This window comes from Tamandua tetradactyla, chromosome 3 (assembly GCF_023851605.1).
Source record: "Tamandua tetradactyla isolate mTamTet1 chromosome 3, mTamTet1.pri, whole genome shotgun sequence".
In the NCBI taxonomy this organism is placed as follows: Eukaryota; Metazoa; Chordata; class Mammalia; order Pilosa; family Myrmecophagidae; genus Tamandua; species Tamandua tetradactyla.
Window position 1 is genome coordinate 146258777 of NC_135329.1, and position 24113 is coordinate 146282889.

The window sequence follows — 24113 nt, forward strand, 5'->3', positions numbered from 1 at the left end:
AAATTTCTCAAACTTAGGAATTTGGGAATTCTAAATTTTCATATAGCTTCAAAGTAGTCACCTTACCTTTTTAATCTTTACAAGTCTTTTTTTCTGATTATAATTCTAAGAAGGTTTTTTTTTAATTACAGTTGTAAATGTGTCTTTCCTGTGTCCTGTGCAATACACTATATATATATCAAATGTCATCAGTTTTTAGGATGTATATTTTCTCACTTTAGCATCTCTGAAAACAACTGCTATAGTAAGAAGGCATTCTGTCAAGTTTAATTGGATTTTCTTCCTTCTTAAGAATGGTGCATCTTTCTTAAGGATGTATTGAATGAAATACATCAAAGTATGTGTGCTTCTAACCAAATTCTTCTCAAGAGCTAGGAAAACATATTAGATTAATACTATCTAAGAAACAACAAAACACCACTTTTTGGATCTCTGGAAGAAAATAAGATATAAAGATATACTAAATGTTGCTATACTTCAAATCTTTCACTAATCCAAAGTACATTCAAAATGGAACTGCTGACGCCCCGCAGCAGCTGGCCCGCCCGCCCTCCTCTCCCCTCTTTGTCCGCCCGCCCGGCGCGCGGCGCCCACGCCCCGCAGCAGCCGGGCAGCCCGCCCTCCTCTCCCCTCTTCCCCATCCTGCTCCGGCGGCTCTCCAACCACCACCGTGCCCTCTTCCGCCTTCACCGGCTCCTCCGCCACTGGCCTCGACAGCCTTGCCACCCTCACCTTTCCTCCTCCAGAACAGCTACTGGGGGAGTGCAGACAATACAGAACAGCTCCCGGAGCCACAACGGAGATCAAAGGGATGGCGTACCCCATCCTGGAACAGCTGACTGTCTGGGAGAACCAGCTCCGGTGAGATCACCGAGGGGCGCGGGCTTTCCCGGGCGGGACGGCAAGCAGCCGGAGTCCCTCCCTTCCTCCTTCCCAGGCCAGCTGGCAGAATTAGGCAGGCGGTCCACTTGGGCTGTGGCGGCTGGCGCCCCCACCACGCGAGGCCCCCCGGACCAACTGAGAGAGTTGGGTCGGAAATCCCCAGACTGCGGAGAACGGTGACCAGGGGGTCCCTTCCAAACACGTGACTCCCCGGTCCGGCTGGGAACAGTGCACTCTCCCGGGATGCGACGGCTGGCGCCCTCCCGCCACGCTTGGCACCCCGGGCCGACTAGGAAATTCGGTCGGGCGCTCTCCCGTGCTGCGGTGGCCGGAGACCCTCCCCGCATTCGGACCCCCGGGCCGGCTGGCACTCTTCCAAGCCGCTTCGGCTGCCAAACCTCCCCTACGGCGAGAGTTTTCCAGAGTTAAAGGACCCATAGCAACTTTCACTGGTGGAACCCGTAGACAAACATGTGCCACGAGCGCCACCTACTGGGCAGGATAAGAAAAACAGAACCCAGAGATTTCACAGAAAAATCTTTCAACCTGTGGGGTCCAACACCCAGGGAAATCGGACGTAATGCCCAGACGCCAGCAGAAGGTAACGGATCACGCTCAGAAAATTGAAAATATGGCCCAGTCAAAGGAACAAACCAATAGTTCAAATGAGATACAGGAGCTGAAACAACTAATGCTGAATATACGAACAGAAATGGAAAACCTCTTCAAAAACGAAATCAATAAATTGAGGGAGGACATGAAGAAGACATGGGCTGAACAAAAAGAAGAAATAGAAAAACTGAAAAAACAAATCAAAGAGCTTATGGAAGTGAAGGATAAAGTAGAAAAGATGGAAAAAACAATGGATACCTACAATGATAGATTTAAAGAGACAGAAGATAGAGTTAGTGATTTGGAGGATGGAATATCTGAATTCCAAAAAGAAACAGAAACTATCGGGAAAAGAATGGAAAAATTTAAACAGGGTATCAGGGAACTCAAGGACAATATGAACCGCACAAATATATGTGTTGTGGCTGTCCCAGAAGGAGAAGAGAAGTGAAAAGGAGGTGTTTTAGTTTGCTAGCTGCCGGAATGCAACACACCAGAGACGGATTGGCTTTTAATAAAAGGGGATTTATTTTGTTGGTTCTTCAGAGGAAAGGCAGCTAACTTTCCACTGAGGTTCTTTCTTACGTGGAAGGCACAGGATGGTCTCCGCTGGTCTTCTCTCCAGGCCCCTGGGTTCCAACAACTTTTCCCGGGGTGATTTCTTTCTCCATCTCCAAGGGCCCGGGCTGAGCTGCAAGTGCTGAGATGAGGAATGCCAAGCTGCTAGGCTGTGCTACGTTGTGATCTCTCATTTAAGCACCAGCCAATTAAGTCAAACGTCACTCATTGCAGCAGATACGCCTCCTAGCCGACTGCAGATGTAATTGGCAACAGATGAAGTTCACGTACGGTTGGCTTATGTCCGCAGCAACAAGATTAGGTATGTTCACCTGGCCAAGTTGACAACTGAATCTAACTAACACAGGAGGAGAAAAACTAATGGAAGAAATTATCACTGAAAATTTCCCAACTCTTATGAAAGACCTAAAATTACACATCCAAGAAGTGCAGCGCACCCCAAAGAGATTAGACCCAATAGGCGTTTCCCAAGACACTTACTAGTTAGAATGTCAGAGGTCAAAGAGAAAGAGAGGATCTTGAAAGCAGCGAGAGAGAAGCAATCCATCACATACAAGGGAAACCCAATAAGACCATGTGTAGATTTCTCAGCAGAAACCATGGAAGCTAGAAGACAGTGGGATGATATATTTAAGTTACTAAAAGAGAAAAACTGCCAACCAAGACTCCTATATCCAGCAAAATTGTCCTTCAAAAATGAGGGAGAAATTAAAACATTCTCAGACAAAAAGTCACTGAGAGAATTTGTGACCAAGAGACCAGCTCTGCAAGAAATACTAAAGGGAGCACTAGAGTCAGATACAAAAAGACAGAAGAGAGAGGCATGGAGAAGAGTGTAGAAAGAAGGAAAGTCAGATATGATACATATACTACAAAAGGCAAAATGGTAGAGGAAAATATTATCCAAACAGTAATAACTCTAAATGTTAATGGACTGAATTCCCCAATCAAAAGACATAGACTGACAGAATGGATTAAAAAACAGGATCCTTCTATATGTTGTCTACAGGAAGCACATCTTAGACCCAAAGATAAACAGAGGTTGAAAGTGAAAGGTTGGGAAAAGATATTTCATTCAAATAACAACCAGAAAAGAGCAGGAGTAGCTATACTAATATCCAACAAATTAGACTTCAAATGTAAAACGGCTAAAAGAGACAAAGAAGGACACTATCTACTAATAAAAGGAACAATTAAACAAGAAGACATAACAATCATAAATATTGACGCACCGAACAAGAATGCCCCAAAATACGTGAGGAATACACTGCAAACACTGAAAAGGGAAATAGACACATATACAATAATAGTTGGAGACTTCAATTCACCACTCTCATCAATGGACAGAACATCTAGACAGAGGATCAATAAAGAAATAGAGAATCTGAATATTACTATAAATGAGCTAGACTAACAGACATTTATAGGACATTATATCGACAAGAGCAGGATACACCTTTTTCTCAAGTGCTCATGGATCATTCTCAAAGATACACCATATGCTGGGTCACAAAGCAAGTCTTAACAAATTTAAAAAGATTGAAATCATACACAACACTTTCTCGGATCATAAAGGAATGAAGTTGGAAATCAATAATAGGCGGAGTGCCAGAAAATTCACAAATACATGGAGGCTCAACAACACACCCTTAAACAACAAGTGGGTCAGAGAAGAAATTGCAAGAGAAATTAGTAAATAACTAGAGGCGAATGAAAATGAAAACACAACATATCAAAACTTATGGGACGCAGCAAAGGCAGTGCTAAGAGGGAAATTTATTGCCCTAAATGCCTTTATCAGAAAAGAAGAAAAGGCAAAAAATGCAGGAATTAACTGTCCACTTGGAAGAACTGGAGAAAGAACAGCAAACTAACCCCAAAGCAAGCAAAAGGAAAGATAACTAAGATTAGAGCAGAAATAAATGAAATTGAGAACATGAAAAACAATAGAGAAAATCAATAAGACCGGAAGTTGGTTCTATGAGAAAATCAATAAGATTGATGGGCTCTTAGCAAGATTGACAAAAAGAAGAAGAGAGAGGATGCAAATAAATAAGATCAGAAATGGAAGAGGAGACATAACTACTGACCTCACAGAAATAAAGGAGGTAATAACAGGATACTATGAACAACCTGACGCTAATAAATACAACAATTTAGATGAAATGGACGGGTTCCTGGAAAGACATCAACAACCAACTTTGACTCAAGAAGAAATAGATGACCTCAACAAACCAATCACAAGTAAAGAGATTGAATTAGTCATTCAAAAGCTTTCCTAAAAGAAAAGTCCAGGACCAGACGGCTTCACGTGTGAATTCTATCAAACATTCCAGAAAGAATTAGTACCAACTCTCCTCAAACTCTTCAAAAAAATCGAAGTGGAGGGAAAACTACCTAATTCATTCTATGAAGCCAACATCACCCTCATACCAAAACCAGGCAAAGATATTACAAAAAAAGAAAACTACAGACCAATCTCTCTAATGAATATAGATGCAAAAATCCTCACCAAAATTCTAGCAAATCGTATCCAACAACACATTAAAAGAATTATACATCATGACCAAGTAGGATTCATCCCAGGTATGCAAGGATGGTTCAACATAACAAAATCAATTAACGTAATACACCACATCAACAAATCAAAGCAGAAAAATCACATGATCATCTCAATTGATGCAGAGAAGGCATTTGACAAGATTCAACATCCTGTCCTGCTGAAAACACTTCAAAAGATAGGAATACAAGGGAACTTCCTTAAAATGATAGAGGGAATATATGAAAAACCCACAGCTAATATTATCCTCAATGGGGAAAAATTGAAAACTTTCCCCCTAAGATCAGGAACAAGACAAGGATGTCCACTATCACCACTATTATTCAACATTGTGTTGGGAGTTCTAGCCAAAGCAATTAGACAAGAAAAAGAAATACAAGGCATCAAAATTGGAAAGGAAGAAGTAAAACTACCACTGTTTGCAGACGATATGATACTATACGTCGAAAACCCAGAAAAATCGACAACAAAATTACTAGAGCTAATAAATGAGTACAGCAAAGTAGCAGGCTACAAGATCAACATTCAAAAATCTGTAGCTTTTCTATACACTAGTAATGAACAAGCTAAAGGGGAAATCAAGAAACGAATCCCATTTACAATCGCAACTAAAAGAATAAAATACCTAGGAATAAATTTCACCAAAGAGACAAAAAACCTATATAAAGAAAACTACAAAAAACTGCTAAAAGAAATCACAGAAGACCTAAATAGATGGAAGGGCATACCGTGTTCATGGATTGGAAGACTAAATATAATTAAGAAGTCAATCCTACCTAAACTGATCTACAGATTCAATGCAATACCAATCAAAATCCCAACAACTTATTTTTCAGAATTAGAAAAACCAATAAGCAAATTTATCTGGAAGGACAGGTTGCCCCGAATTGCTAAAAACATCTTGAGGAAAAAAAAATGAAGCTGGAGGTCTCACGCTGCCAGACTTCAAGGCATATTATGAAGCCACAGTGGTCAAAACAGCATGGTACTGGCATAAAGATAGATATATCAACCAATGGAATCGAATACAGTGCTCAGATATAGACCCTCTCATCTATGGACATTTGATCTTTGATAAGGCAGTCAAGCCAACTCACCTGGGACAGAGCAGTCTCTTCAATAAATGGTGCCTAGAGAACTGGATATCCATATGCAAAAGAATGAAAGAGGACCCGTATCTCACATCTTATACAAAAGTTAACTCAAAATGGATCAAAGATCTAAACATTAGGTCTAAGACCATAAAACAGTTAGAGGAAAATGTAGGGAGATATCTTATGAATCTTACAACTGGAGGCAGTTTTATGGACCTTAAACCTAAAGCAAGAGCACTGAAGAAAGAAATAAATAAATGGGAGCTCCTCAAAATTAAACACTTTTGTGCATCAAAGAACTTCATCAAGAAAGTAGAAAGACAGCCTTCACAATGGGAGACAATATTTGGAAATGATATATCAGATAAAGGTCTAGTATCCAGAATTTATAAAGAGATTGTTCATCTCAACAACAAAAAGACAGCCAACCCAATTACAAAATGGGAAAAAGACTTGAACAGACACCTCTCAGAAGAGGAAATACGGATGGCCAAGAGGCACATGAAGAGATGCTCAATGTCCCTGGCCATTAGAGAAATGCAAATCAAAACCACAATGAGATATCATCTCACACCCACCAGAATGGCCATTATCAACAAAACAGAAAATGACAAGTGCTGGAGAGGATGCGGAGAAAGAGGCACACTTATCCACTGTTGGTGGGAATGTCAAAGGGTGCAACCACTGTGGAAGGCAGTTTGGCGGTTCCTCAAAAAGCTGAATATAGAATTGCCATACGACCCAGCAATACCATTGCTAGGTATCTACTCAAAGGACTTAAGGGCAAAGACACAAACGGACATTTGCACACCAATGTTTATAGCAGCATTATTTACAATTGCAAAGAGATGGAAACAGCCAAAATCTCCATCAACAGAAGAGTGGCTAAACAAACTGTGGTATATACATACGATGGAATATTATGCAGCTTTAAGACAAGATAAACTTATGAACCATGTAATAACATGGATGGACCTAGAGAATATTATGCTGAGTGAATCCAGCCAAAAACTAAAGGACAAATACTGTATGGTCCCACTGATGTGAACGGACATTCGAGAATAAACTTGAAATATGTCATTGGTAACAGAGTTCAGCAGGAGTTAGAAACAGGGTAAGACAATGGGTAATTGAAGCTGAAGGGATACAGACTGTGCAACAGGACTAGATACAAAAACTCAAAAATGGACAGCACAATAATACCTAATTGTAAAGTAATCATGTTAAAACACTGAATGAAGCTGCATCTGAGCTATAGGTTTTTGTTTTGTTTTGTGTTGTTTTGTTTTGATTTTACTATTATTACTTTTATTTTTTTCTCTATATTAACATTCTATATCTTTTTCGGTTATGTTGCTAGTTCTTCTAAACCAATGCAAATGTACTAAGAAATGATGATCATGCATCTATGTGATGATGTTAAGAATTAATGATTGCATGTGTAGAATGGTATGATCTCTAAATGTTGGGTTAATTTCTTTTTTTCCGTTAATTAAAAAAAAAAAAAAAAAGAGAAGGGATAATTGGAGATGAAGGGATACAGACTGTACAACAGGACTGGATATAAAAACTCAGAAATGGACAGCACAATACTACCCAATTGTAATGCAATTATGTTAAAACACTGAATGAAGCTGCATGTGAGGTATAGGTTTTTTGTTTTTGTTTTTTTTGTTTTTTTTTCTTTCTATTATTGTTTTAATTCTTATTCTGTTGTCTTTTTATTTCTTTTTCTAAATCGATGCAAATGTACTAAGTAATGATGAATATGCAACTATGTGATGTTATTAAGAATTACTGATTGTACATGTAGATTGGAATGATTTCTAATTGTTTTGTTAATTCTTTTTTTAATTAATAAAAAAAAAAAAAAAAAAAAAAAAAAAAAACCCACAATGAGATATCATCTCGCACCCACCAGAATGGCCATTATCAACAAAACAGAAAATGACAAGTGCTGGAGAGGATGCGGAGAAAGAGGCACACTTATCCACTGTTGGTGGGAATGTCAAATGGTGCAACCACTGTGGAAGGCACTTTGGCGGTTCCTCAAAAAGCTGAATATAGAATTGCCATACGACCCAGCAATACCATTGCTAGGTATCTACTCAAAGGACTTAAGGGCAAAGACACAAACGGACATTTGCACACCAATGTTTATAGCAGCGTTATTTACAATTGCAAAGAGATGGAAACAGCCAAAATGTCCATCAACAGAAGAATGGCTAAACAAACTGTGGTATATACATACGATGGAATATTACGCAGCTTTAAAAAGACAAGATAAACTTATGAAGCATGTAATAACATGGATGGACCTAGAGAATATTATGCTGAGTGAGTCCAGCTAAAAACTAAAGGACAAATACTGTATGGTCCCACTGATGTGAACGGACATTCGAGAATAAACTTGAAATATGTCATTGGTAACAGAGTCCAGCAGTAGTTAGAAACGGGGTAAGATAATGGGTAATTGAAGCTGAAGGGATACAGACTGTGCAACCGGACTAGATACAAAAACTCAAAAATGGACAGCACAATAATACCTAATTGTAAAGTAATCATGTTAAAACACTGAATGAAGCTGCATCTGAGCTATAGGGTTTTTTTTTTCTTTTTTACTATTATTACTACTTTTATTTCTTTTCTCTATATTAACATTTTATATCTTTTTCTGTTGTGTTGCTAGTTTCTCTAAACCGATGCAAATGTACTAAGAAACGATGATCATGCATCTATGTGATGATGTTAAGAATTACTGAGTGCATATGTAGAATGGTATGATTTCTAAATGTTGTGTTAATTTCTTTTTTTTTTTTACTTTCCGTTAAAAAGGAACTGCTTCAGTTCTCAAAAATCTAAGTCACATACCCCTTCATACATACCCCCCCCGAACCCAACCTATCTGTTCTTGAATCGCAGTACAAAATCAAATCCATGAGCCTTCCTTTTTAAAGTCCACTCCTATCTTCATTATTGTTCTTTGCTAAGCTCTAGTTCACCCATCAGTTCAATCACTTGTAAATACAAACATTCAGTTCCTTTGCCACCATTCTTTTGTCATACTTGCCCTATCAATCCTATTTCCTGGTAGACATCCCTACCTGGAGGTCCCTAGGCATACAAATTTTTTTAAAATGACCTAAACTGACCTCATCATCTCTTTCCCAAGACTTGCTACAACTTCTGTATTTTGTATCTATGTGAATAAAATCATGATTCATTATTCAGCTGAAGCAGACCAGGAACCTAGGAGCCACATTTGACTCTACTCTCTCTTTTACACCCTCACTCCAGAACCAGAGGAGACGCAAACTATCAGGAAAACATAGACACAGTCACCAATGAATGAACTTTAGGTAACACTTCTCTACATGACCAAGCTTTCTCTCCTGATGATCTTATTCTTTGCCCATACCACAAATTCTTCCAGAATTTCACCCAGGGTAAAACTTTCTAGACTGGTGCTGCTCAAATAATCTGTGGTGGACTTTGAAAATACAACAAAAATTAATTTACTATAATTATAAAAATTCTAGCACTTTTTATTATTACTATTAGCCTCAAATGACAAAAAAAATCACTTAAATTGCTATAAAATTTTCTAAACACTCAATTGTTATTTACTGAGAACCACTAACAAACAAAAGCACTAAACCAGAACTCGGATACCCCCCACCTCTGTTTCCTTAAGCTTACTCATTATACTATTACCAGGAAGTACAGTAACCTGAGTCTTGATCTAAACCCTAATATTTTGTCAGAGTATTAATGTTTTCAGCTCTCTTTGCTTTACAGACCTTTCTCTATAAGGAACAGCTGATCTATACTTTCTCCTTAATCCTTATCTTTAATAAACAAGTCATAGACTTTTCTCTCCTCCAGAATAACAGAAATTCCCCCTCTATAAATTCTGCCTTCTCAATATATGGTATAAACAAGAAGGTAGAAATGTTCTACAACTTAAGCACATTTTTAAATGTCTTTGCAATGAATAAAATTACTTCCACAAAGAAACACTTCTAAAATGGATCTAATTAAGAACAGAAAATAAAATTCGATCAGAAATATCAGTACAGTATAAACCTGCTATGGAGTAAGTCTCACATATGGAGACGATACTAAATAAAAAAGCACAAACCCACCATTCTTGCAAACAAAGCAAACCCTCTATTAATCAGGCACTTGTAATTTTATTTGAGCAATAATGGAAAGAAAATATCGATCTGAATGAAATTAATCAGTTAAATAAGCAATATCTACTTACGTGTTAGATGAAAGATTCCATCACAGGCACTAATATGAGATAAAAAAGCATTTCCTAGCCCCTGCCCATTGTGAGCTCCTTTCACAAGGCCAGCAATATCCACTACATTTAGAAAGGCAGGAATTTTGCTGAAAAACAAAAGATGGTTTTATTATAAAATAATATTAAGAACCCATTATTAATATATTTCTCAAATATTTTATATATATTCTTTCCTTATAGAACAATGTTTAGAAGGCATTCAATAATGATTTGAGAAATGACAGCAAAAAAATTAAGAAAAAACTTTTAATACATTAGGATTTTCTTGCCAAGAAAAGTGAAAAAATTATAAAGGAGAATAATGTTTTTATTGGCCCCTAAAGATTAAACATTCATCATTAATTTTACTGTAAAGTAAAAGTATAAAGTTCTGTTGGCACATGCATTCACACATAAAACAAGTAGAAAAAGGTTTTAAGAGTTTATTGATGCAAGACAAGGTAACCATAATAAAAGACTGAACACATTTTGTGCCAGACATGAGATCAACTACTTTGCATGTTTCATATCATTTCAATCTTTAAAACAACTCTACAAGGTAGGCTATTTATTCAACCCATTTTACAAAGGAGGAAATTGAGACAAAGGAGTTAAGAAATCTATTACACACAAGATAAGTCAATTAATAGCGACAAACTGGAATTCAAACACAGACTTGTCTGGGTTTGCATTTAACCATCTATGCCAGTTTGAATCTATTATGTACCCCAGAAAAGCCATGCTTTAATCCTGATCCAATCTTGTGGGGGCCGCCCTTTCTTTCTATCGTAATTCAATACCATAGGTTGAAGGCTTTGGATTGGATTGTCTCCATGAAGATGTAACACACCCAATTGTGGGTGTGACCCTTTGATTAGATGGGGTGGGTCTGACCCTATTCTAGGTGGGGTGGGTCTTGATTAATTTACTGGAATCCTTTAGAAGAGGAAACATTTTGGAGAGAGTCAGAAATGACAGAGCCAACAGAAACTTCAGAGGAGAGCTGACACAGATGCTGATACTTGGAGAACAGAGACATAGATGTTTAGAGATGCTTGGAGCCTACCTGACATTGCCAGGAGATATTAAGCAAGCCAGAACCTGGAGAGAGCCAAGGAAAGCCAAGGATGAAAGCCAATCCCAGAGAAACAAAGTGAGGAACCCCCACAGGAACAGAGGCTGAAAGCAACAGAGTCCAGGAGCAAGGGCCCAGCACAAGCAAGCCACATGACTACACAGCTGACAGAGGTGTTCCTGATCCATCAACCTTCCTTGAATTAAGGTATCTTTCCATAGATGACTTAGTTTGGACATTTTTATAGGCTTAGTAACTTGTAACTTATTAAATTCCTCTATTTAAAAGCCATTCCAGTTCTGGTATCACGTTTGGCAGCTTGCAAACTAGAATAGCATCAGATAGATTTTAGAGCCAAAAACTGTACAGAATGATGTGAACTACTTGTAAGGAAAGTGATAAACTAGTTGTTAATAACTAACAGAATTAGAAACACATACAAAATAAACTTTGCTTTGCTCAAAGTAAAGACATGCTTAAATACAATTAGAAAACAAGTTAGAAAAAACTGGGTTTTAACAGAAATGGAGATTTGAGTATATGAGCAAATAAAGGCACTTTCAGTGTCATATGATAAAGGAATATGATATAATCTTACATTCTTTGTCAATTTTCGGAACAGTATTCATTTTCAAACGTCGGTTTTATTCCTGATGAAATACAATTTAAATGTTCCACAGAAGATTTCTCTATTATATGCATGAAAATAATTGTTTTATTAAACACTTTTATTTAGATAGAAATTACTTTATAATTGTCGTGAATTTTTCCCAGTGGGAAAAAAAATACATAAAATACATGGTGCAGTTTTTTGCTAAATATTTTTGCCTCTCCAGTATTAACTGCCCCTTGGGATAAGGCTGGATCTACTCCTAATAAGAAATGAGGAATGGAGTTCAAATCTATACTAAACAGTTAACTCTCATGTCCTAGGCACAAATGATGAATCTCAGGCCTTCAAATTGCCCGGTTTATTAGAAAGACTGGAGGAGAGGTTTGGTTAGAAGAGGGGGTAGTGTGTGGAAGAGGTGATTCTTTTTTTTTTTTTTTTTTTTTTAGTAAACATAACAACATACAAACACAAACATTCTTACCATATGATCATTAAATTTGTGATATATAATCAGTAACTCACTATGTTATCACACAGTTGTATATTCATTGTCATGATCATTTCTTAGAACATTTGCATCAATTCAGAAAAAGAAAAACAGAAAAAAATTCAATCATACCATACCCGTTACGCCTCCCTTTCATTGATCACTACCATTTCAATCTACTAAATTTCTTTTAACATTTGTTCCCCCTATTATTTACTTATTTTTAATCCATATATTTTACTCATCTGTCAATAAGGTAGATAAAAGGAGCATCAGACACAAGGCTTTTACAATCACACAGTCACACTGACAAAGCTATATAATTATACAATCTTCAAAAAACATGGCTACTGGAATACAGCTCTACATTTTCAGGCAGTTCCCTCCAGCCTCTCCATTACACCTGAACTAAAAAGGTGATATCTATATAATGCGTAAGAATAACCTCCAGGATAACCTCTCTACTTTGTTTGGAATCTCTCAGCCATTGACACTTTATTTTGTCTCATTCACTCTTCCCCCTTTTGGACAAGAAGGTTTTCTCAATCCCTTGATGCTGAGTCCCAGCTCATTCTAGGATTTCTGTCCCATGTTGCCAGGAAGGTCCACACCCCTGGGAGTCACATCCCACGTAGAGAGGGGGAGGTCAGTGAGTTTGCTTCTCATGTTGGCTGAGAGACAGAGAGAGAGGCCACAACTGAGCAACAAAAGAGGTTCTCTGGCGGTGACTCTTAGACCTAAGTTAAAGTAGGCTTAGCCTATCCTTTGCAAGGTAAAAAAAGTTTCATATGAAGAAATCCCAAGATTGAGGGGTTCACCCTATTGCTTTGGTTGTCCCCACTGCTTGTGAGAATATCAAGAATTCTCCACTTGGGGAAGTTGAATTTTCCCCCTTTCTCGCCATTTCCCCAAGAGGACTTGGCAAACTTTTTTTTTTTTTTTTTTTAACATGGGCAGGCACCGGGAATCGAACCCGGGTCCTCTGGCATGGCAGGCAAGCATTCTTGCCTGCTGAGCCACCATGGCCCACCCGGCAAATATTTTTTTTATTCATTGTTCAAATCACTCTGGAATTCACTGGGAAATCAATCAATCTGGACAAAACTACAAAATCTCATGGCCTACTCAAGGTTCCATGTACTTTTGGTGTTCAATTAAGCTGTCTACATAAGTTATATTAGGAAATGCACTAGTCAAAATATAAACTTTGTACCAAATAAACATGTTTTGCTTTAGTCTCACACATATGTTAAACTTTTAAAATATTAATTACCATCTATTTTCAACACACTGCAGTATTGACAATCTTTTGTTCTGCTTCATGCAAAAACATTTTTTAATTTGTACATTTAGTCACTACCATTATGTACTCTAGGAACTCCTAGATTATATCATCTCAGTCTTTATTGTCTATCTTTCCTTCTGGTTTCATTTGTGCCCCCAGGCCTCCTCCTTCTATCATTCTTACATTCAGTTTCATTCAGTGTTCTAGCATTATTGTGTTACAATTAGGTAGTATTGTGCTATCCATTTCTGAATTTTTACAATCAGTCCTGTTGCACAATTTGTATCCCTTCAGGTCCAATTACCCAATATCTACCCTATTTCTCTATCCTTATAGTCTCTGTTACCAACTGATATTCTCCAAGTTCATTCACTAAAGTCAGTTCTTATCAGTGAGGACATAAAGTATTTGTCCTTTTGTTTCTGGTTAATCTCACTCAGCATAATGTCCTTAAGGTCCATCCATGCTGTTACATACTTCATAACTTTACCCTGTCTTACAGCTACATAATATTCCACTGTATGTATATACCAAAGCTTTTTTAGCCGCTTGTCTGCTGATGGGCATTTGGGCTGTTTCCATCTCTTGGCAACTGTAAATAATGCTACTATAAACACTGGTGTGCAAATGTCCATTTGTGTCCTTGCCCTCATGTCCTCTGAGTAGATACCTAGCAATGGTATTGCTGGATCATATGGCAATTCTATACTTAGCTTCCTGAGAAACCACCAAACTGCCTTTCACAGCGGTTGTACCATTTGCCATTCCCACCAACAGTGGATAAGTGTGCCTTTTTCTCCACATCCTCTCCAGCACTTGTCATTTTCTGTTTTATTGATAATTGCCATTCTGGTGGGTGTGAGATGATATCTCATTGTGATTTTGAGATTTATTATAAGGAAACTACCTCCTATTATAAGATTTATAAAATATTTCCCTACATTTTCTTCTAACAGTTTTATGGTGTTAGATCTAATGTTTAGATCTTTGATCCATTTTGAGTTAATTTTTGTATAGGGCGTGAGATATGGATCCTCTTTCATTCTTTTGCATGTGGATATCCAGTTCTCCAAGCACCATTTATTGATGAGACTGCTCTGTCCCAGGTGAGTTGGCTTGACTGCCTTATTAAAGATCAATTGTCCATAGATGAGAGAGTCTGTATCTGAATACTCTACTTGATTCCTTGCTCAGTATATCTATTTTTATTCAAGTACCATGCTGTTTTGACCATTGTAGCTTCGTAATATACCTTAAAGACAGGTAATGTGAGACCTCCACCTTTATTTTTCTTTCTCAGGATATTTTTAGCTATTTGGGGCATCCTGCCCTTCCAGATAAATTTGGTTATTGTTTTTTCTATTTCTGAAAAGTAAGTTTTGGGGATTTTAATTGGTATTGCATTGAATCTGTAAATCAATTTAGGTAGAATTGACATCTTAACTATATTTAGTTTTCCAATCCATGAACATGGTATGCCCATCCATTTATTTAGATCTTCTGTAATTTCTTTTAACAATTTCTTGTAGTTTTCTTTGTATAAGTCTTTGTTTCTTTAGTTAAATTTATTCTTAAATAAATATTTAGGAATATTCTTTTGGTTGCAATTTTTTTCTTGATTTCCCCCTCAGATTGTTCATTATTAGTGTATAGAAGCACTACAGATTTTTGAGTGTTGATGGAAGACGTGATTCTTGAACAGAAGATCACCAATTTTCTGGAGAGCTTCTGGAAGTAACCCCCTCTTTTTTACTCTGAGCGTACATGAAACTGTATATAATTCCAAGATTTGGCATACATCCTCTGGCCACAAAAGAGGGTAATCTTACTTTGAAACTAGAAGGAAAACAAAGTGGAGAACAGAAAGAAATCGGATTCTTGACGACACACTGAGCTATTAAAACTAAACACCATCCTATCAGTTACTGTATCAATAAATCAACATTTTCAGTCAATGTGTTACTTGCAACCAAACTCATCCTATATGATAAATAAACATGATACATATTAAATCACAGTAGCATGGATGTGGGTGGACAGGCACTGAATTCAAAAGGAGAGCCTTGGGTGTCAATCCTGGTTCACACTATCCGTGTGACCCTGGGCAAAACAATTCACTTTTCTGGGTTTCAGGATCCCTTTTGTGAGTAAACTACACAGGATATTCTCTAGCCCTTAGCTTCTATTTTTGAATGGAAATGAATTTCTTAATTCTGACTCTTGATTTAAGGCCAGGATAAAGGTTTAAAGTATTAATATCTCAAAAACTAAAAACTTAGTCCCTAATTCAAGGATATTTTTTATACACTGTCACAATGATCTATTATAACTTTAATTAAAGAAGTTGTAGGTTTACAGAAGAGTCATATAAAAAAATACAGCATTTCCATATACCCTCCTATTGTTGACATTTTGCATTAGTGTGGTACCTTTGTTACAACTGATGAGAGACTATTAAAATAGTTCATAGTTTAAAGTAGGTGTATTTTTCCTCTATACCACCCAATGATTTTTATAACCACTTCAGTAAAATAATATTTTTAGACCTTATGAATTTTCCTGAAGCTAAAATAAGATTATTTTAGTATTTACGCAAACTTAGTATTATAAACATAATTCTGAAAATATTCATGATAGTTTTCAACAGAAATACAGAAGCTACATTTGAGTTCTTCTTACATAAAAAGATGAGAATTTGCAATATAACAGTAGAGTTGGGGGTAGCAAGAACACTATGAACTACTGTCAATTCTTTATTTTTTTAACCACAAAATGGCCAAAATTAAATAATGGAAAGAATGAACATGGGTTCTCATTCAATTTTCTTACTTACATGAGGGCATTCAATCAATGCGTCTAGTAAAAGATAAGCAGGGCAAATTTTTAGAAGCTAATTCACTTGATGTCTAAAATTTCAACAAATTTGAAGTCCAACAGCTTTAATATTTTTGTCATTATTTCTATGTCTCTGAAACCACACAATCTGGCAGTGGCCAGAGCCCACACAAGGAGGGCATCAAAGAAGAGAGAGAATGCAGCTTAAAGCAGCTGGGGACTTTACAAAGAAAGCAGTGGGGCAGGAAAAAACACCTAGCAGATTCAGGGACCCAATCCAGGAGGGTGGCCAAATCAGGGGTAGGCCAGTGGAATCAGGAGACTGGCTAAATATAGAGGAATAGAGCAAATAAGTAAATACACTGAGGATAACAAGCACTAGGTATTGTTGTATTGCAGGAGAGAGGAACAAATAGGGAAAAAGGAGAAAGCTAGAATGAACCCTATAATATCAGACTGGAATTCGTGGTGAATTCATGGTCTTTAATATAATATCTGTATATGTATAAATAAATAACCATCTATTCATATATGTCCTAGTTCTGTCCACTGAAAGAGCATAGGAACAGCAACGTCAAAGGACCAAGGAATATGACAGCATTCAGACTCCTTTTAAATAACATTCTCCAGTAAAAGGAATTAGGACTTCTTATAGAAATGGCTAACTCCAAGACCGAGGCAGGGAGAATACAAGAGTAAGGCACATATTGTTATACCAGAAAGCAAATGTTCAAAGAATGATTGGGAAACATCAAAAGAACACAGGACACCTTGAAAATAAATGACACTATTAACAAATTGCATTTCTTTGAATAAAACCATGAGTCCTTACTGATATAAACATATAAATGAAGGAGTGGGGCCAAGATGGTGGCTTGGTAAGGTGCACGCGTTTTAGTTGATCCTCCAGAGCAACTACTAAGTGACTAGAAACAGTACAGAACAACTCCCGGAGCCATGGCAGAAACCGGACACACAGCATACCCCAGTCTGGACCAGCTGGACAGGCTGCGAGTCTCCACAGCAGTGAGTTTCCCGAGCAGCGCGAGCTTACCCAAGCCGCGGCGGCCGGTGACCAGCACCCCTCCCTCACAGGCGGCTTCCCGGACCGGCTGTGAGTCTCGGAAAAGCAAGTTCACCAAGCCGCGGCAGCCAGCGACCAGCACCCCTCCCCCACAGGAGGCTTCCCGGACCAGTTGCGAGTCTCCGGACCAGCTGCAAGTCTCAGAGTGGTGAGTTCCCCAAGCCGCGGCAGCCAGCGACCAGCGCCCCTCCCCCACAGGAGGCTTCCCGGACCAGTTGCGAGTCTCCGGACCAGCTGCAAGTCTCAGAGTGGTGAGTTCCCCAAGCCGCGGCGGCCGACGCCCCTCCCCCACAGGCGGCTTCCCGGACCTGCTGCGAGTCTCTGGACCGGCTGCGAGTCTCGGAGCGGCGAGTTCCCCAAGCCGCGGTGGCCGGCGCCTCTCCCCAACAGACAGCTTCCCGGACCAGCTGCGGGTCTCCGGACCGGCTGCGAGTCTCTGAGCGGCGAGTTCCCCAAGCCGCAGTGGGCGGCGACCGACGCCCCTCCCCCACAGGCGGCTTCCCGGAGGGAAAGGAAAGAGTCTCCAACAGTAGCAGGGACTGAGTCCAAAAAACACCGGTGGTGGCATTGATGGACAAATTCTGACTATTAGGGGTGGGCCCCCAGCTCAGGCGAAACTGATCGGGGCGGAGGTCGCCTGTTGGGCTGACTGAAAGAGAGGAAAGGGGACGAAACGGAGCCTTCTGCGGCTGTATCTGCAGAGGCTTGGTTGCCTATGGACTCAGCACCGGGATTGCACAGGCTGCAACTGCCCCAAACGCAGAAGCAGGCTGCTTTCGGGGCTGTCTGCCACCTGGACCTTCCCCTGGGAGGGGTGAGGCGCAACTCAGGTGGAGTCCCTCTCTCAAGGAATTCAGATCCCAGGGCTTGGCAATTTGAAGCCATTAAAACCAGCCTACAACCTTTCCTCTGTCTCCACCACACTCCCAGCAGGGAAAGCCTTCCAAAGTTAAAGGAGCCACAACATCTTTTGCTGGTGGGACCCACAGACAGACAAGCACCACATACTGGGCAGGATAAGAAAAACAGAGCCCAGAGACTTCACAGGAAAGTCTTTCAACCTGCTGGGTCTCACACTCAGGGAAAACTGACACAGGTGATTGCTTCCCCCTGAAAGGAGGCCAGCTTAGTCCGGGAAAACACGACTGGAGTCTGTAATGCCTATGTAGATCCTCCTAAGGGTAGGGAGGGAAAAGGCACCTTATAAGCAGGACGAGAAACAAGAAAATAAGAACTGAAAATTTACCCTCTGTTAAACAAAACTTAAGCTAGAGGCCCAGAAAAAGCTGAACTGAAGGTCAATGAACAAGATAGACAACAAACTCATCTAGCAAGAAAACCCTAGGTAAGATAAGTGAAAGCAATCTCCAGAATAAACTAATTAAGGTAATTAAATGTCCAGACACCAACAAAAAATAACAAATCACACCAGGAAAACTGAAGATATGGCCCAATCAAAGGAAAAAACCAATAGTTCAAATGAGATACAGGAGCTGAGACAACTAATTCTGAATATACGAACAGAAATGGAAAACCTCTTCAAAAACCAAATCAATAAATTGAGGGAGGACATAAAGAAGGCAAGGAATGAAAAAAAAGAAGAAATGGAAAGTCTGAAAAAACATATAAATGAAAAAGTAAATTATTGATGGAAAAGCAAAAGCAGAAACTCTACCCTAGGATAGAATGCCAATCAATACATCTACAAATAATGATGGAATTAGAAAATCACTGTTTGAAAATCATCATAGTAAAAAAATAAAAGTAAGAATGCTAAGTCTGATGGATGAAAATTTCATGAGAAAAAAAGATATTTACACAGTCTCAAAGTAACATCCCACAAAATATGCATAGATTAATTTTAATCAATAAGCACAACATGCTTCTTAAATTGTAGTGGAGAAATTCAGCAAATATCTTATTAACCAAGTATTTTAAGTTATTTTCACTGGTAATGGGACAAATAATGACATATGCCTTCTGATATAATACACTACGAAGAGCATACTCACTTCAGTATTATGCCAAAAATGTATAAATCATGAGGAAATATCATATAAACCCAAATTAAGGGACATTCTACAAAATATCTGGCCTATATTTATTAAAAGTTACAGTCATGAAAGGAAAAGGAACTGTTTAAGATTGAAGATGACCAAAAAGATGAAATAACTAAATAAAAACATGTCTTGACTTGGATCCTGGATCTAAAGCACATTATTGAGATAACTGGAGAAATCTAAATAAAGTCTATGAATCAGATGGTAATATTGGATTAACATTATATCTTCATTTTGATGGTTTACTGGGGTTATATAGGAGAGTGTCCTGGTATTCAATGAATAGAAACTGAAGAACTGAGTACAATATGGAATGATTTTTCTTTTAAATTGGAGTAGGTAGAAGAAAGCATCTTCTTGAAAGTAAGACAGTTGAAACAATCCAGTTTGCGGAACAGAAAAAGGAAAGAATGAAGAAAAGTGAACAGAGCCTAAGGAACCTATGGGATACTATCAAGCATACCAACGTCCACATTGTGAAAGACCCACAAGAAAAAAGAGAATAAGAGGCAGAGAGAACACTCAAAGAAATAATGACTGAAAATTTACCAAATTGTCATGAAAGACATGAATACACAAATCTAAGATGCACAAGAACTCAAACAGGATAAACCCAAAGGATCCCACACCACACCATATTATAATTAAACTGTTGAATGCCAAAGATAAAGAAAATTTTGAAAGCCACAAGAAAGAAGCAATATGTCACACACAAAAGAGCCTCAATAAAACTGAGTCCCGATTTCTAATATGAAAGCTTGGAGGCAGGGAGGAAATAGAATGACATATTTAAAGTGCCAAAAGCAAGAATTCTATATCTGGCAAGGAGTCCTTAAAAAATGAGGGTGCTCACCAAGCAAGATATATACTGACCAAAAAAGTACATTAAAAGATATATGTCCAACATCATTAGCCATTAGGGAAATGTAAATCAAAACCACAATGAAATACCATATTTCACACCAACTAAATGGTTACTATAAAAAAATGGAACATTAGTGTTAGAGAAGATACAAAGAAATAGGAATACTCATACATAGTTGGTGGGAATGTAAAATGGTATGGCTGCTGGAGAAGACAGTTTGGCAATTCTTCAGAAAATGACATACAGAATTACCATATGACTCAGCAATCCCACTTCTTGGTGTATACCCAAAAGAACTGAAAGCATGGACTCAAACAGATATTTGTACACCAATGTTCACAGCAGAATTGATGGAGGCAACCCAAGAACTGAAAGCATGGACTCAATCAGATATTTGCACACCAATGTTCATAACAGCATTGATGGAGGCAACAGAACAGATAATGGATAAATGAAATGTACTAAATACACAATGCAATATTATTCAGCTGTAAAAAGGAATGAAGTTTAGATACATAGAACAAAATGGATGTATACTAAAGACAGCATGATGAGTAAAATAAGCTAAACATGAAAGGACAAGTATTATTCGAACTCATTGATATGAAATAATTAAAATTAAAAAAAAAAGAAAGAATTAGAATAAGTTAATTCAGAAAGTACAATACAGGTTACCAGGGGCTGGGTAATGTGGAGTTAATGTTTAATTGGTACAGAATTCCTATTTTGTAGTGGTGATGAAAAAGTTTTGGTGATGGAAGATGGTGATGGCAACACAACATTGTGAATGTAATTAACAGCACTGAATTATATAGTTCAACGTGGCTAAAAGGGGAAATTTTAGCTTTACATATGTTACTAGAATAAAAATTTAAAAAACAAAACAAAAGACTATTTACACAGTGAAAACGAATATAAATTTTGGGCCATAGTTAGTAGTACAATTCTGTATTTTCAGCATGGTTTTTCTGTAAACCTACACCTCTAATAAAACATTCAAAAGTTTTTTAAATGAGAGATTAAAATACACAAACAAAAGCTGAGGAACTTCATCACTAGACTGGCCCTATAAGAAATGCCAGAGGAGGAGTTCTATGGATTGAAAAGAAAGGACACTAGACAACTGACTGAAGCTACATAGGAAATGAAGATCTCCAGTAAAGATAATGGCACAGGTAAACATAAATTGCAGCTCTATTGTATTTTTTTATTTGTAACTCTACTTTTAACTTCCTACAGAATCAAAAAGGCAAATACATAAAATGTAATAATAAATCAATGGCTTGAGATTTATAAAAGGTATAAACATGTAATCTATGACAATAACTACATAAAGGTAAGGGGACAGAGGGAATTAGGAACATAGTTTATATACATACTACTGAAGTTAAGTTGGTATCAAAGCAAACAAGATTATTGTAGATTTAGGATGTTAAATTTAAGCCCCATAGTAACCACAAACAAAATATCAGGCAATATGCAAGCTCATGGAGACAGAAAGTAGAGTAAAGGTTAACAGGAGTTGGGGGCAAGGGCAATGGGAAATAGGATTTCTGTTTAGGTCAAAGGGAAAATTAAAATAATGGATGGTGGTGAGGATACTACAACATTGTGAATGTGATTAATCCCACTAAAAAGTATGCTTGGGAGTGGGTGAAATGGGAAGGTTTATCATATACGTTCACACAATTAAAAGAAAAAGTAGAAAAAATAAAGAGCAACTGAAGAGACAATGACAATTAAATGCAATACATGATGCTGGCTGGGATACCTAGTAAGGGAAAAATAAATTCCAAGGGACATTATTGGCACATATGAAAACAAAATTGGAATACAAACTGTAAGATTTATATCCGTGCTAAATTTCTTACACTTGATAACTGTATTTAAGGTAGTTACATAAGTGAATATTCTTGCCCTGAGGAAATGTACATGGCAATATTGAGTGGTCAATGAGCATGATATTTTAAATCTATACTCAAGTATTCAGAAAATGGATGCATGGATGGATAGATAAATAGAACGATGTGGCAAAAAGTTAAAATTGGTGGATCCAGGAACGAGGCTGGGGGCAGGGGTGTGTAAGGGTATGCCAAAGTTCTCTATATGGGGTCTGTATTATTTTTGTAGTTGGTCTGTAAGTTGAAATTTCAAAATAAAAAGTTAAATTAAAAAATCAATGAGTTGCTCCGGCGGCTCTCCAATCACCACCGTGCCCTCTTCCGCCTTCACCGGCTCCTCCGCCACCGCCCTCGAAAGCCTTGCCACCCTCACCTTTTCTCCTCCAGAATAGCTACTGGGGGAGTGGAGGCGATACAGAGCAGCTCCCGGAGGCACGACGGAGATCAAAGAGACGGCGTACCCCACCCTGGAACGGCTGACGGTCTGGGAGAACCAGCTTTGGTGAGATCGCCGAGGGGCACGGGCTTTCCCAGGCGGGATGTCAAGCGGCCGGAGTCCCTCCCCTCCTCCTTTCCAGGCCAGCTGGTAGAATTGCGCAGGCGGTCCCCTCGGGCCGCGGCGGCTGGTGCCCCTACCACGCGAGGCCCACCGGACCAACTGGGAGAGTTGGGTCGGAAATCCCCAGACAGCGGAGAACAGTGACCGGGGGGGTCCATTCCAAACACGTGACTCCCCGGTCTGGCTGGGAACGGTGCACTCTCCCGGGCTGCGGCGGCTGGTGCCCTCCCGCCACGCTTAGTGCCCCGGGCCGACTAGGAAATTCGATCGGGTGCTCTCCCGGGCTGCGGCAGCCGGCGACCCTCCCTGGTTCGGACCCCCGGGCCGGCTGGCACTCTTCCAAGCGGCTGCGGCTGGCGAACCTCCCCCACGGCGAGAGTTTTCCAAAGTTAAAGGACCCACAGCACCTTTTACTGGTGGAGCCCGCAGACAAACGTGTGCCACGAGCGTCACCTACTGGGCAGGATAAGAAAAACAGAACCCAGAGATTTCACAGAAAAATCTTTCAACCTGTTGGGTCCAACACCCAGGGAAATCGGACTAAATGTCCAGAAGCCAGCAGAAGATAACGGATCACGCTCAGAAAATTGAAAATATGGCCCAGTCAAAGGAACAAACCAATAGTTCAAATGAGATACAGGAGCTGAAACAACTAATGCTGAATATACGAACAGAAATGGAAAACCTCTTCAAAAACGAAATCGATAAATTGAGGGAGGACATGAAGAAGACATGGGCTGAACAAAAAGAAGAAATAGAAAAACTGAAAAAACAAATCACAGAGCTTATGGAAGTGAAGGATAAAGTAGAAAAGATGGAAAAAACAATGGATACCTACAATGATAGATTTAAAGAGACAGAAGATAGAATTAGTGATTTGGAGGATGGAACATCTGAATTCCAAAAAGAAACAGAAACTATCGGGAAAAGAACGGAAAAATTTAAACAGGGTATCAGGGAACTCAAGGACAATATGAACCGCACAAATATATGTGTTGTGGCTGTCCCAGAAGGAGAAGAGAAGGGAAAAGGAGGAGAAAAACTAATGGAAGAAATTATCACTGAAAATTTCCCAACTCTTATGAAAGACCTAAAATTACACATCCAAGAAGTGCAGCGCACCCCAAAGAGATTAGACCCAAATAGGCGTTCTCCAAGACACTTACTAGTTAGAATGTCAGAGGTCAAAGAGAAAGAGAGGATCTTGAAAGCAGCAAGAGAAAAACAATCCGTCACATACAAGGGAAACCCAATAAGACTATGTGTAGATTTCTCAGCAGAAACCATGGAAGCTAGAAGACAGTGGGATGATATATTTAAATTACTAAAAGAGA

At 38.8% G+C, this 24113-nt stretch overlaps 1 protein-coding gene across 3 annotated transcripts in view; it reads right to left on the reverse strand.

The window, feature by feature from the left end:
* The window catches only part of OLA1 (Obg like ATPase 1), a 264781-nt gene that overhangs the window by 202307 nt on the left and 38361 nt on the right, over positions 1-24113 (reverse strand). For all 3 annotated transcript variants that reach the window (XM_077154180.1, XM_077154178.1, XM_077154179.1), the window contains exon 4: positions 9995-10122. In XM_077154180.1, the coding sequence (XP_077010295.1) occupies positions 9995-10122 (128 nt within the window). The remainder of the gene's footprint in view (positions 1-9994; positions 10123-24113) is intronic.